Below are 15,287 nucleotides of genomic sequence, written 5' to 3' on the forward strand. Positions count from 1 at the left end.
TTGCAGTATTATAAAAAACAGAATAAGAATTGAAAAAATTAAAATTGAAATAATAAAAATATATATACGTATATATATTGTGTACGCACACATACACATATACATGCATGCGCATATATACCTAAGTACGCACACGCGTACATGCGTGTGTGTGTGTGTGTGTGTGTGTGTGTGTGTGTGTGCAATATTGAAATTTGTGAAATATTTTGTGAAATATTTTTTTATGAATAAATTTGATTATAATTGTACTTCTCTATTTCTATATAGATTTCCTTGAATACTTGGCGGTGAAGGAGAATTACAGGAAAGGAGAATTTCATATATAAGATAAAAGAAATCTTCACATATCTAACAAACGTAAAAGAACGTTTCAGTATTTATATTATGGTGGCGAATGTGTCGCCAGTTATTGTCGTGAATTTGTGATGTGGTGTGACACTTGGTGGCGTGTATGGCGATTGCGAGCGCGTCTCGCGCTGGAGTGTGGCCTGCTGCACTGCGACGTTCGCAATCGGCCGTGTAAACTGGTCCTTGGTCCGTGGAGGGTATCTGTCCTCGATCAGCGGTGTGGCGGACCAGCGATGTGAGTGTCAGCACCAATCAATGCGGAAGGGTAGCAGCCAAGTATCGCGATACGTTGGATGATAGGAGCGCAAGCTTAAGGATATGGAAGGTTGCATGCACGCTAACAATCATGGAATGCGGAGTTAAATAAAAGCCATTATATTTTAGAAAAAGGAAACAAAAGAAATGCTACATATGCAGGCGGGACTCAGTCTGGGTCCCGCGGGAAAAGCGCGTAGGCGAGTCGGTCGCGTCTGTCTCTGCGCGTGCGCGTGCTAGTTCCTGGAGCCTCTCCCTGCGTCTTTCGCGAGCTCCGGCTCCTCCTCGGCGCGGCCGGGGGGTGAGTGTCGCGAGCTTGACCGGTGCCGGAGGCAATCCGGTAGTCTGCGTGGCGGCCTCGGCGAAAAACCGGCGAGTGTCACGGCGCGGCGGTCGATGCTGCACGTGGCCGAGCTCAATTGTGCAGAGCTGCCACGGCCTGTCGGGTTGCGCGCCGAGCTCCAATGGCCAGGCGTCGGTGGTCGCTCTGGTGTGGAGACGCTTGAGGAAGCCGAGGGACTGGTCGCGTCCCCTGCGGGCGGAGTCGGCGGTCGAGGCAGGCTATCCTCGGAAGAGGAAGCCGAGCCGAACAGGTCCAGGAGTTGCTGCCTGCGATCGGGTGAGCTCCTGGCTCGTCGCTCGGTGACTCGTCCCTGGCCGGTGCACGGTGATGGAGGTGCGTGTCCCGGCTGCGGCGTGGGTGGCCGCGCAGTCAACGGCGGCGAGCGTTGTGGTGCTGGCGCCTCCTGGATGGTGGGCAGCGACGGTAGCCTCGGAGGTGTCGAGGCGTCGAGGGCGACTCCTGGGGATGAGGTGCGCCGGCGGAAGCCTTCCGGATGAACGGCGGCTCCCCGAGCTGATGGAGAACGGCGGGCTGCGACTGCGGCCTGGAGCAGGTCGCCCGGACACGGGCGGATTGGGCGGCGTCGGTGGCCGCGAGAGACCTTCCGGGACGTGATGAGGCTGTGGTGTTCACAGCTGGTAGGACCACGTCCGTAGGAGAGAGGCGAGATGGATATGGCGGCGTTCACGGCCGTCAGAGGCACGGCTGGGAAGCTAGCGGCGTTCACGGCCGTCAGCGGCAAGGCCAGGAGGATGGCGGCGTTCACGGCCGTCAGAGGCAGAGTCGGAAGGACCTGGCGGCGTTCACGGCCGTCAGACGTGGGCCAGAAGGAAGTGGCGGCGTTCACGGCCGTCAAGGGCAAGGCCGGTTTGGCGGCGTTCACGGCTGTCAGACTTAAGCCCGGAGAGGTAACCGCGGCGTTAACTGCCGCGGGGAGTACGACCGAATATAGGTCGGTAATTGCCAGCAGGAAAAACTGCCGTTTAACGAGCAATGAGGCCAAGACTGGCCTCCAGAACTCGGAGGGCGTCGCAGTGCAGCTCTTACCAGTGACTTGGTTCGAGGCGACTGAGGCGAAGAGCGATGCCGAGTACCGCTCTTATATAGTGTCCGCTGTAGCGTTTCAAACACGAGAAAATGATTTCTCGACTTGCCACCTAGTGGCGGGCGCACGAACCACCATCCGGCGCGGGACTGCGCGCGACGGTGTGTCGATGGTGTGTTCGCGGAGCAGTGACCGCCACAATATATATAGTAAAAATGTTGACATTGTAAATATTTAACAAAAAATATATTTATATTATTATTATTATTTTTATTATTAAACCATCTTTTCCGTCTGTCATATGGGTGTCAATATTTCACAACGTACATTTGTATATCTTTCATTCGGAATTGAATTTTTTAATTTTTTTTTAAATTTATTAACATTCGTAATCATTCATTGCGGATGTTTGGATTGATAACATCAGAAGTGTGATAAAATAAAAACTTTATAAATTGTATTAAAATTAAAATAATTTGAACGAATAAAACAATATTTGTGATTTGTTGTAAAATATTACAATTTTAATATATTTTTTGATTTATATTGTGTTTTCCTATTTTTAACGTCACAAGATAATTGTATATGATCGTAACAATTTTTTAAAGAAAACAATTATCAATAATGACGTATATTTTATAAAACTTTATTTATAACTATTTATACTTCATTTTTCATAACAACAGATGAGGAATATGTTAATACAATGCCGAAAATTAAGAAATTTCGAAATTTATCCCGCAAAATCGTCGCTTATTGTTAGCTATGCAAAATGAAAAAAATTATTTTATAAATTCTTTCATTAAAAATAAACAACATAATAATATGACATGTCTTTCCAAGATGAACCGACTAGTGAAATAAATTTATCTTTAAAAATAAGTGATATTCAAAATTTACAATCTGACAACGATATTGAATCTACACAAGATTTTAATTTATTATCTAATATAGGAAAACAAAAAGAATCTTTAACAACGATTACATACATGGGCTATAGAATATAATATAACACTAAAATCCTTAATAGCTTTATTATATATTTTGCATGAAGAAGGTCACAGTGACTTGCCCACATACTAGAACTTTGTTAGAAACACCTAAAAATATAATAATTCGTGAATGTGAAATGGAAAATTACTTTTATTATGGTTTGCAAAAAGCATTACAGAAAAAATTAGAATATTGCAAAGATATAAGTGATGTTATACAAATTAATATAAATATTGATGGATTACCTCTTGCAAAAAGTTCACAAAGTCAATTATGGCCTATTCTTGGTCAAATTCATGATAGTCATATCACAGAACCTTTTTGATTGCTTGTCACAGTCATAAAAAAACCAATAAATGCACAAAACATATTACAAAAATTTTGTGATGAATATCATATCTTATAAGAAGAAAGTTTTTTGTTTAAAAATAGAAATTATCGCGTAATAATTTGGGCAATAATTTATGACATACCTGCTAAATCTTTCGTAACTGGCACAAAAGCATATGACATAACGCATATTTCGGATATGGAAAATGTATGTGCGAATGTGATTATTATAATCACAAAATGGTTTTTTTGAATGAAGATGCTCCTTTACGAACAAATAGCAATTTCCGTAACCGAGAAAATGAGGAACCATATTTCCATTTCACCGTTTGAAAATTTATCTGTGGATTTGATTAATGATTTTCCAGATTAGATTATATGCATTTGATTTGTTTAGGAGTTATGAAAAAGTTATTGTATCTATGATTTAAATAATTAAGATTATGTGCTGCGGATATAGAAATATTATCCAAAGATATAATATCATTACGTAATTCATACTTGTTGAATTTGTTCGCCGTCCACGAGGTATAAACGAATTTAAACGGAACATTGGAAAGAACACAGAATTTAGAATATTTCTTTTATATTTGGGATCAATTATTTTAAAAAAATATTTAAATGAAGATTATTTTAAACATTTCTATACTTTACATATTGCCATACGAATATTATGTAATCCAAAAGATTGTTTGCATAATAACAAATATGCAAATGAGTTACTGATATATTTCATTAAACATTTAAAATATTATATGGCAAAGACAATATTATTTAATATAACGTTCATAACTTGATACATCTTTGTCAAAATGTTAAGAAGTATGGAGCTCTTGATTCATTTAACTGCTTTTCCATTTGAAAATTATATGCAAATATTAAAAAAAATGTTGCGGAAATCAGAAAAATCATTAGCTCAATTAAATAATAGATTAAATGAACATGTAATAAAAAAATCTGAAATTAATATTGCAAATAAAATTAATACAAACATATATACGTTTATAAAATCAGATGGAAGAAAATTACCTCTAGGATGTACACTCGCATAAATAAATTAAATTAAAAAATTTTATACTCACAGCAAAATCTGCAGACAATTGTTATTTCTTAAAAGATGGATCCGTTTTTTGTATAGAATACATAGGCTTTAAGAATAAAATTCCTGTTATCCTTGGAAAAAAATTTTTTAATCTTTTACCCGTACCCACACAGCACGGAATATCACCAGAATATCGCCAGAATATTTCATATGTCTTTCATAAAATATTTCATATTTGAAATATTTCATATTTGAAATATTTCTGTAAACTTCTAAAAATATTATATATAGGATATTTCATTTGAAATATTCTAGAAACAATCTATTTGAAATATTACATTTGCAATATTTTCTTAATATTCTGGAAACGTTCCGCTTCAAATTTTTCTCAAAGTTTCATATAAAGTGACGACATTTTATTTCAGAATGTCGCGAAGAAAATATTCTGAAGATATTCTATTTGAAATATTACATTTGCAATATTCTTTTAACATTCTGAAGACGTTTTTGCTTCAAATCTTTGTGAACGTTTCATATGAAACAGTCTGGCGATATTCTATTTGAAATATTTCAGAATGTCTCAAAAGAAATATTCTGGAAACATTCTATTTGATATACTACATTTGCAATATTTTTTTAATATTTTGGAAATGTTTTGCTTCAAATCTTTCTGAACGTTTTATATGAAATAATCTGACGACATTCTATTTAAAATACTTCAAAATGTTGCAAATGGAATATTTTAGTGACGTTTGATTTGAAATATTACGCAATATTCTCTTAACATTCTAGAAACGTTTTGCTCCAAATCCTTCTGAATATTTTATATGAAATATTCTGGTAACATCTCGAAAATGCATACAATATTGAATTGATAGTGCTACCTTTTTTCTTTAAAACTATAAAACTTTTGTTTGAACTATTTTTAAAAGTAACCACTTCCTTCGATTTGAAATGAGTATACGGATTGTCTGAAATAAACGAGTATGGATAGTCTGAAATATTCACCCGATAAAAAATTTTTCAAATAAAAATATATATTTTACAAACAATAGGAACTATAATATATAATATGAACATATATGGACATATTTCATATACAATTATTATGTATGTTTATATAATAATTATATATTTATATATGTTTATATATATATATATATATATATATATATATATATTCATATGTTATATGAAACATTTTTTATTGGTATATTATAAAAGTATATTATAAAAGATCTCGTTTTATGAGTATAAGAAAACGATAATTTGCAAAAATGTAATGCAAAAATAATACTCCATAGTACAGGTACATTTTAAACAGTGTATTGTTTTATTAAACTCATCTTTTATATATAGTATGTGTGTGTGTGTGTGTGTGTGTGAAATGAATGCATTTTTTTAAACTTGAAAAGTGCGCTAGCGCCCATGCATGTATCAGTCAATCATAACGTTGGGCCTATACCGATGAGCATATGTGCGCATGGTGCTATGATATTACATAACCTAGCTCTCACACAAGTGACCACAGCGTGATAAAGCCAGTATTCCTCTATTTCCGCCTAATCATCATTTTTGCTTTGTTTTATACATGCGGTGCGTTTCAAAGCTCGTGGTGTTTTCTGTCTCTTATACCCACATAAATGAGTGTTTTACTGGTTTTCGTTCTGTGAAACTGAACAAATCTTGAAAAACGTCACGCTATAACTTATTTTTATTAACATGTTTATTTGTACCCCAACGTGCCTCTAATAGCATCACGAGTCATGCTTGTGCTGCGTTACGTTCCACGTATGCGTTGATGAGCATTATTTGTCCTTATTTAACATTTGATAAACAACGAGAATGAAATGCGTATTATAATGAAAAATAAAATGTAAAAGTATTATTTTTAAATAAATATTTGAACCTATACTCTAAAAGGTACGTGCTTTTCGATTATTTTGTATGGATACTAATAATATATTCTCTAAATCTGAATCAGAGTGGAAAATATTGTATTATCAGTGATTATTCACTGAAATTCAGTACTAAGTATATCACTGTTTATAAGTCTTGTTTACATCGATTACTTGATACGCGTACTAATAATTTTCTATTAATTTATTTTAATTTTGGCCATATATGCAAACATATATATATATATATATATATATATATATATATATAATACGTGTATTTCATTAACCATTTTGATGCATATTGTATCAGTATAATATGAAGATAGTTTGAAAAGTTTTGAGCCTTAACATGAAGATGACGTTACTCGTCAAAACCATTCTAGTACTACAATAGTATATGCTTTGAAAGACTTTTGTAAAAATTTCAGCCATTTTGGACGCTCAGTTGTTGTTTGACAGTCGTTTGTGTCAGTCAATGTCAGTGTTTTTGTAAAAATGAAAAAAATTGAATATCGTGCCGTGATTAAATTCTTACATTTGAAAAGCAATATGCCTGCGCAAATTAAAATCGAGTTGGACGTTTACGGGGACTCTGCCCCATCATTTGCCATCGTAAAAAGATGGGCAGCTGAATTTAAACGTGGTCGTACCAGCTTGGCTGATGATGAGCGTTCGGGATGGCCAAAAACTGCGACCACCGCTGATAACATCGAAAATATTCACCAAATGGACAACCATCGAATCAAGGTTAGAGAGATAGCAGAGACTATGGGCATATCGAAAGAACGCGTTTGTCATATATTGACTGAAGAAATGGATATGCGCAAGCTATCCGTGCGTTGGATGCCGCGTTTGCTCACTTTGGATCAAAAACGAATTCAGATGAACATTTCCAAGGCCCTGTTGGAGCGATTCAAGCGAAATGAGTCAGATTTTTGGCGTCGATTCATAACTGCAGATGAAACTTGGATCCACCACTACACTCCAGACACAAAAAAACAGTCAAAACAGTGGACTGCAAAGGAGGAACCTTCTCCGAAAAAGGTGAAGACTTCCATCAGCTGGGAAGGTAATGGCGACTGTTTTTTGGGATAGTCACGGAATTGTGTGTATCGACTATCTTGAAAAAGGTAAAACAATAACGGGAGCGTATTACGCATCATTACTTGATAAGCTGAAGGCAGAAATTGCAAAAAAATGACCGCATTTGAAGAAGAAGAAAGTGCTGTTCCATCAAGACAACGCACGTGCTCACACTTCGGCGATCGCCATGGCCAAAATTCACGAACTGCACTTCGAATTGGTTGACCACCCACCGTTTTCACCAGATCTGGCTCCCAGCGATTTTTTCCTGTTTCCTAAGTTTCGCTTGGAGGACAGAGATTTTCATCGAATGAGGAGGTCATCGCATACGTAAACGCCTATTTTGCGGAGCAAGACGCCAACTACTATTTGGAGGAGTTAAAGAGGTTAAAGTATCAATGGGAAAAGTGTATCGACTTAAAGGGAGATTATGTTGAAAAATAAAATTATATTTGACCGAAAAAATACTTGTTTCTATATGAAACATTATTTATTCTATATAAAACATATTTAGGCTCAAAACTTTTCAGACTAGACCTCGTACACCATTCTTTAAACGCATTGCCAAAATTAAAATAATTTAATAGAAAGTTACCAATTAGTATGCGTATCAAGTGCTCGGTGTAAAGGACAGTGACTGCGTTCAGCAGAAAAAGCAGCTTTATAATTGTTATAAAATTCTTCACTATGATTGGTTTATACATTTAGAATTGTGGAGATCTAAGGGCAAGAAAAAATTATATTAAAAAATCTTACAACAATTGCAAAGCTGTTTTCTTTACTAAACGCACCCAATGGTATACTAGTCCACTATATACATTTTGGGGTAATACATTTTATGCTAAAGAAAGTGATAGACCAAATTGACGATTATTGTATAACTTACTTTAATAACTTAGTTATTTTAATTAAGTGATTTACTTAGTTTTTCAAAGTTTAATTATTTTCAATTACTTTTAAGAAATTTTACTGTTATATCACAGACTTGTGTTACAAGTGAAGAAAAGAGAATTTATGTTATTTTGCTAACGACTCTTGAGAAATTGAGTTTTACGAGAACTTCTTTATGCATAAATAGAAGACCAACAACAAATCAGACGATTATCTTTGTCTCACCCATTAGTTTTAATTGTGTTCGCTTAGATAAAAAAGAATAACAATTATTATCAACATTACAAGCAAAATTCTTGTGTTGGTGTACATCTGCGAGAGCCACTGTTTTTGATCTTATACGATTATCTCTTGATATTATGATTTTCCGGATTAGAAGATTTTTTCCGCAAAAGACATGCTCAAGTTCAACATATCTGCACTGGGGACGGTATTCTTAAGTGGAGAACACATTATGGGATACAATAAAACTTGCGTAGTAGCCAGCATAGATAGGCGGATAATGCAATTTGTCGAATTTTCTTCAAAGCTCCTTCTGGCTGATTTTATATTACTAATTTTTGACAATATCAAATTATATATCTTTAGAAATTTATATTAACGCATAATTATTGATACTGCTCAATCACTTATATTAATCACTCATATATATATATATATATATATATATATATATATATATACGTATACACATAGATGTACGCATATAGCATATTTATATTAACGCATAATTATTGATACTGCTCAATCACTTATATTAATCACTCATATATATATATATATATATATACGTATACACATAGATGTACACATATAGATATACGCACATGCACGCCCCCCCCCCCACACACACACACACACACACATTCTTTAATATTCTGATTATGATCTTAGAAACATTCTGGCGATGTCAACAGAGTGTGCGTCTCACCTACGCATTAGCTTCTAAAATATATACAGAGACATGTACTATATGTCTCTGCACTATACGTTTTACAAGCTTATATGTTTTAGCTGATGCGCTGATGAGATTCATACTTTATTGACATCGTCAGAACATCTTTGAGATCATAACCAGAATATTATAGAACGCTTCCAGAATATTACAGAATTTTTCTAAGATCATCATCAGAGTATTAAAGCACATTTCCAGAATGTTACAGAATGTCTTCAGAATATTGCTACGTACGGGCATAAAATATTTTGCCAAAATATATTGTCAAAATATCTCTGCAATTATCAGAATATTAAAGAATGTTTCCAGAATATTACAGAATGTCTTCAGAATATTGTCAGACGCGGACATAAGATATTCTGCTAACATTGTCAGAATGTCTCTGAGATCATTATCTTAGAATATTAATGAACGTTTCCAGAATATTAGACATTCTGCTAATATTACCAGAACGCTTTTGAGATCATCATTAGATTATTTCACATTTCAAATGTAATATTTTGGTGATATTCTGGTAATATTTGATGCTGTGTGGGTATGTATCCTCATAATTCTCAAAATATCGATATACACATGGCAGAGAAATAATCACATCTTGAAATAATAATCAGAAATAAATAAAAAAGCTTTTAAAGTATTTTATAACAACATTTATTACATTATGCCGCTTTTATATTTATGATTGTAAGTTTATACTAAGTTACAATAATGTAACTTAGTATAAACTTACAATCATAAATCTATATATATATATAAGATAATAGAAGATAATGTCATATAAAGTTTATAGGATGTTTAATAAAGATCCGGACCCCTGATTTACTCGGAAGAATGACGTTTTTAGAAGAAATGTTTCAGACACAAGTTGTAAGGTTTAAAAAAATCTATTTACTGATCTTATCAATTTGACATTAGATGTAGGTGCCAAGATCATATAGAGATCAACTTTGTTTTTTTAAATAAAAATCTCTATTTTTTATTACATATTTTTGTACATATTCTTCACCTCGACAGCTCTGCAAAATATTATAATAAATATTTTTCTAGTATTTTCTGAGTTATGAGGCTTGAATTTGATATGCAATTTAACATAAAGTATAAAATATCTTGTAAACTATTCCTTTTTTTTGGCAACTATATCTTAATATTTTTATGTCTAGAATAATGAGATGAATCGAGTGATGTAAAGAAAATATATAGATAAAAAAATGGAGATTTGCAATGTGCAACGATATATCTTTTTTGAAAAACAATTATGTATTTTCTTTAGACTAATTGATCCGTCTCATTCGTCTCTATATGACCTTGACACGTCCATCCAAGGTTAAATTGATAAGATCAGTAAATAAATCTTTTTAAACTTTACAACTTTTGTCTGAAACATTTCTTCTAAAAACATCATCCTTCCGAGTAAATCAGGGGTCCGGATCTTTATTAAACATCTTGTAAATTTTACATGACATTATCTTCTATTATTTTAGATTATTATGTAATATTTTATGATAATTGGTGTTCGGTAATACCAAAGACTTGGGACTAAATTTACAAAAAAAGATGTTTCAAAGGAAATTAAAATAAGAAACGCTATATTAAAAAGTATTGCTCCAGATAAGAGTTGGGAGTGTTAAAAAATACCGACATATTATAGGACCATATAGTGAATACAATTTATTATATTACGATATAAAATATATTTGATGAATATTTATTGTAACATATATGAGGTATTTATTATTTTTTATAAATATTTACGAAATTGCTTTAAATGCTGAAAAAGCCGCAATAACTATTTCAACGTCCGACGAAACAGAATTCGAAATATTAAGCCAAAAATCTATATTACCCACGAAAAGATTATAATAAAGGGATATACTAAAGGGATAATAAAGGGATCAGTATTCCATGATGAAATTAAAGATTACGACAGTAATAATAATCTTTATTTACTTTTTCTATACTTTTATATTGCTAACATCTCTCTATATTAAACATTCATCACATAATGATATTTTTGTTACTGCAAATAATTAATATTAATTATATTTATATTAATTATATTCATAGGTTCTAAAAAAAAAACAAAACGTTAACATCGCCACCTTCCTTTTATTTAGTTCATCATGAAAATGATATTCCTATATACAGAATATAACTGGTCTTTTATTCTATCTTTTATTTATTTTATATTATATATTTTTTTATTATTTATCACGCAAAATAAACAAATATTAAAAATTATAATGTAAAAAACTTTATCAAATAATTAATCTAAACTATACAATGTAAGTGACAAATATTCGGCAAGGCAGGATCTCAATAATTTCATTAATAATAATTTTTTATTTTTATATATACAAACACACATACACACACCCACCCACTCACTCACCCCCCCCCACACACACACTTTTTATATATATATATATATATATATATATATATAAGAAATGATACTGAATTGTCAACAACTACTTTTTCTTTTTCTAGATATATTAATATTATTATAAAAAAATCGCTTTTCATTTTTACTAAATAACAGTAACAGTAATAGTATAATAGTTATATCTTATTAAAATAACAGTAATAATTTATATAGTAAAGTTATAATAGAAGTTATTATAATAAACTTTATATGTTTGATATAGAAATGAAATATTAATATATTTTATAGAAACTGTACCAAAAATAATAAAACATGAGATACTTCCAAAGTCACATTCCATTAATTAATGTTATATCAACTCCTATTAGAATGCCTAATTCCACTCGCATTATTAATTCATGCACAAATAATATATTCACGAGTGATATTCACGATAAAGAGTGAATGGTATGTACAATTCAGTATCATTTCTTATATATATATATATATATATATATATATATAAAATGTGTGTGTGTGTGTATAATTATTTGTAATAATAAACAAGTTAAAAACTTATTTACTTACACAAAATTATATAGTAATATTAATAATATTCGCATTATAAACAATACATAATTTTATTCTTTCCTCACATATCTAATTAATAATCTAACAACTTGCATGGAAATGTTAGAATTTATATGAAAGAAAATATGATTAAGAAAAATAATTATTTCAGAAAAATATTAATATCACATGCATATATTTCTTATTGAAAGGACTGCAATTAATTTTGTACATAACTGTAAATAAATAATATTTATATTTGTATTACTAAATATAATAATTAAATATAATAATTGTTATATAGGAAATGGCATAACAAAAATTAGTTGTCTTTCGACATTGGCTTCTACAAGAAAAAGGTCATTCAGAAATATCAACTGCAAAGAAGAAACAGATATCTGCAATAAAGAAATATATGATCAAGAGAAATATGAAGAATATGAGGAGGAAAATGATTCAGAGAAATATGATCAGAAAAATTTTTGTGACAATTATATAGCAATGGAAGGTATGAAAATATCTACTATATTCTAAATTAGATCTAATTATCTAGCTTTTTATCTTATTATGTTATGAGTAGAACTAAAATATGAAAATATTAAAATATATCTATACAACATATAATAACATATAACATATATAATAACATATATAATAACATACACATATGTGAGGTTTAGATTCCGGAAACATTAAGAACGCGCTATCACGGGATAGACGTACAGGTGACATACCTCGACCGCGTGCGTTTTGCGTGTCGGGCAACTGTCGAAATACGATTCAGATAGTAAATCGTCGATCGGTCGCCGAAGCGATAAGACATATAGTAGTTCGTTTGTACCGCCCGATAATGTGTTCGTTTGATTGAATGTAATATTAGAATACATGTTATCACAACTTGGGGGCTCGTCCGGGATTGAGAGTTTCCTACGCGACTCGCATCGAACCTGAGAGACGAAGGCGTGGAAGACGTCGGTGAAGTCGATAAGGAGGTGTCGGGTTGGCCTTTCTGTGGGCTGTTCTGTGATGAAGACGAATATGAAGGGTTGAATCCGAGAGAGAGTTGAGTTCGAGAGACAGAGCGTTGAAGCGTAGCATCGCTGGGGACGGTGAAAAAAAAACGGAATATATCAGAGGACGAATTGAAGACGAATAAAGACGAGTTAAGGACGAAGAAGAAATACAGTGCAAAGTCGATAAGGGGCGACTGAAAGACGATTTAGGACGAAGAGTTTACATAACAGTATATCGAAAACATGAGTAAAGTTAGTCGAGCGACGAAGAATGCAAGTGATTTCACGGTGGCCGAGCTGATTGGCAAATTGATGGCGCTGGATCCGGAAGGTGTCTAGATGGAGACGTCTCGCAGTGAAGGTGAAAATGATGACAGAAGAGCGAGTGACTTCCGTGAGAATGACGGTGGCAACGATGGCGACGAATGTGTGCAGCATCGCTCGACGCCGGCGGAATCGAGCGCATCTCGCGGCACAATGCAGCGAGAAATGGAGCTTATGTGGAAGGAAAAGGAATTGATGCAGCTTGATCTGGCACGGCGCGAGATAAAATTTTTGTAGCGCAACACGGAGAATACATCTACGCCTGTGCAAAGACGAGAAGTATTATCGAGTATCCCTCAAGAGTTAACGTGAGCATAATTATGAGCCGAATTATTCAATTATTTTGATGGAGGTGCCGATTCGTACGACAAATAGTCGAAGCAAATTTCTCCAAACGACGTACTGCCTCGATGACATCACGATGAGGGTTTTGATTGGATCACGGCTAAGAGGAAAGGCATTCGATTGGTTTCATTCGAGATCAGATTTCTCGATTGGTTTCATATCGAGTTGCCGATCAACCGACTTCTGGAAGAGCTGAAGGCAAATTTTCTCATCGGCAAAGCAAGCTTCGAAGATCGAGCTTGGAGACGGGGCAAGGCATTCAGTGAGTATTAACATAACAAGGTTATATTGGCTAATTACGTCCCTGTTCCCGATGACGAGATTCTCGACTACGTCATTGATGATATATCGGATCCGGCATTACGGGATCAAGCCCGAATACAGAGATTCGGATCGACGACAGCATTGCTAGAGGCATTTGAGAAGATCACTATTCGACCCAGAGGACAGCCGAACAGCGCTTTCAGTGGGAGATTCGACGACAGGAGTTCCAGATTCCAGAAGGAAAGGAGGCACAGAGTAGTGACAGATGCTGTTATGATTGTGGCCAGCGGAGTGCGAAATGTTCGTCTAAGAGTCGCGGCATAAGGTGTTTTCGCTGTGGTGAATTTGGACACGTTGCCGCGAAGTATTTTAAGAATCAACCCGCGGCAAGGGAGGCGAACACGACGAAAGGCGTCGGCAGTGTTGGGCAGTCGGCTCAAAAAAGATGCTGTAAGAATATTTCGTTGTTCGGATGCGACGTAACCGCGTTGATTGATTCGGGTAGCAACCTAATATTAATGCGCGAGTGGGGTTACGCTAAAATAGGCGCGCCACCTCTACAAGGCGATGAAACTCGATTTCGCAGTATTGGCTCGGGATTAGGCGGAACACTCGGTAAGTTCTGCAGCAAAATAGGGATAGACGGCCATTCGTATCCAGTGACAGTGCACGTAGTAGCGGATCCACTGGTATCGCACGATTTGTTAATCGGAAATGATTTCTCGGACATCGTAGAGACGAATATTAAGAAAAAAATCACAATTTCAAAGCTCGAAGACGATATGATTCTAAATTGCCGGAAATTTTTATGATTGATGACGTGCGTGAAGCGAACGAAACTGATGTAGCGTGTGTTGTTAGTGACGAATATAGATGGGATGTAGAATGAATGATGGAAAATTATAAACCGATTGCGACGCGCGCGGTCGATGTAAGCATGAAATTAATCTTGAAAGACGATGAACCTGTATATCAGCGGCCTAGAATTGTCCGCATCGGAGAAAAAAGTTGTGAATGCTCAAATTGACGAATGCTCGGCTGCGCGATGACATAATCCGGCCATCTCTTTCGGAATACGCTAGTCCGAGTTTTAGTAAAAAAGAAAAATGGATCGACTAGACTATGCATTGATTACAGGTTGATCAATAAGAAGATTTTTAAGGACCGTTATCTTCTCCCCTTAATAGAGGATCAGTTAGACGAACTGTGGGCAGAGATTTTTA

The 15,287-nt window shown here is 34.6% G+C and overlaps 1 protein-coding gene and 1 pseudogene across 3 annotated transcripts in view; both read left to right on the plus strand.

Annotated features, from left to right (window-relative positions):
• The window catches only part of LOC148935707 (uncharacterized), a 60,725-nt gene that overhangs the window by 35,386 nt on the left and 10,052 nt on the right, over positions 1-15,287 (plus strand). For all 3 annotated transcript variants that reach the window (XM_089080588.1, XM_089080587.1, XM_089080589.1), the window contains one exon: positions 12,423-12,626. In XM_089080588.1, the coding sequence (XP_088936714.1) occupies positions 12,423-12,626 (204 nt within the window). The remainder of the gene's footprint in view (positions 1-12,422; positions 12,627-15,287) is intronic.
• LOC148935711 (uncharacterized) lies at positions 2,390-6,482 on the plus strand (annotated as a pseudogene).

This window comes from Pogonomyrmex barbatus, unplaced genomic scaffold (assembly GCF_055798465.1).
Source record: "Pogonomyrmex barbatus isolate J1 unplaced genomic scaffold, ASM5579846v1 scaffold4, whole genome shotgun sequence".
Classification (NCBI taxonomy): domain Eukaryota; kingdom Metazoa; phylum Arthropoda; class Insecta; order Hymenoptera; family Formicidae; genus Pogonomyrmex; species Pogonomyrmex barbatus.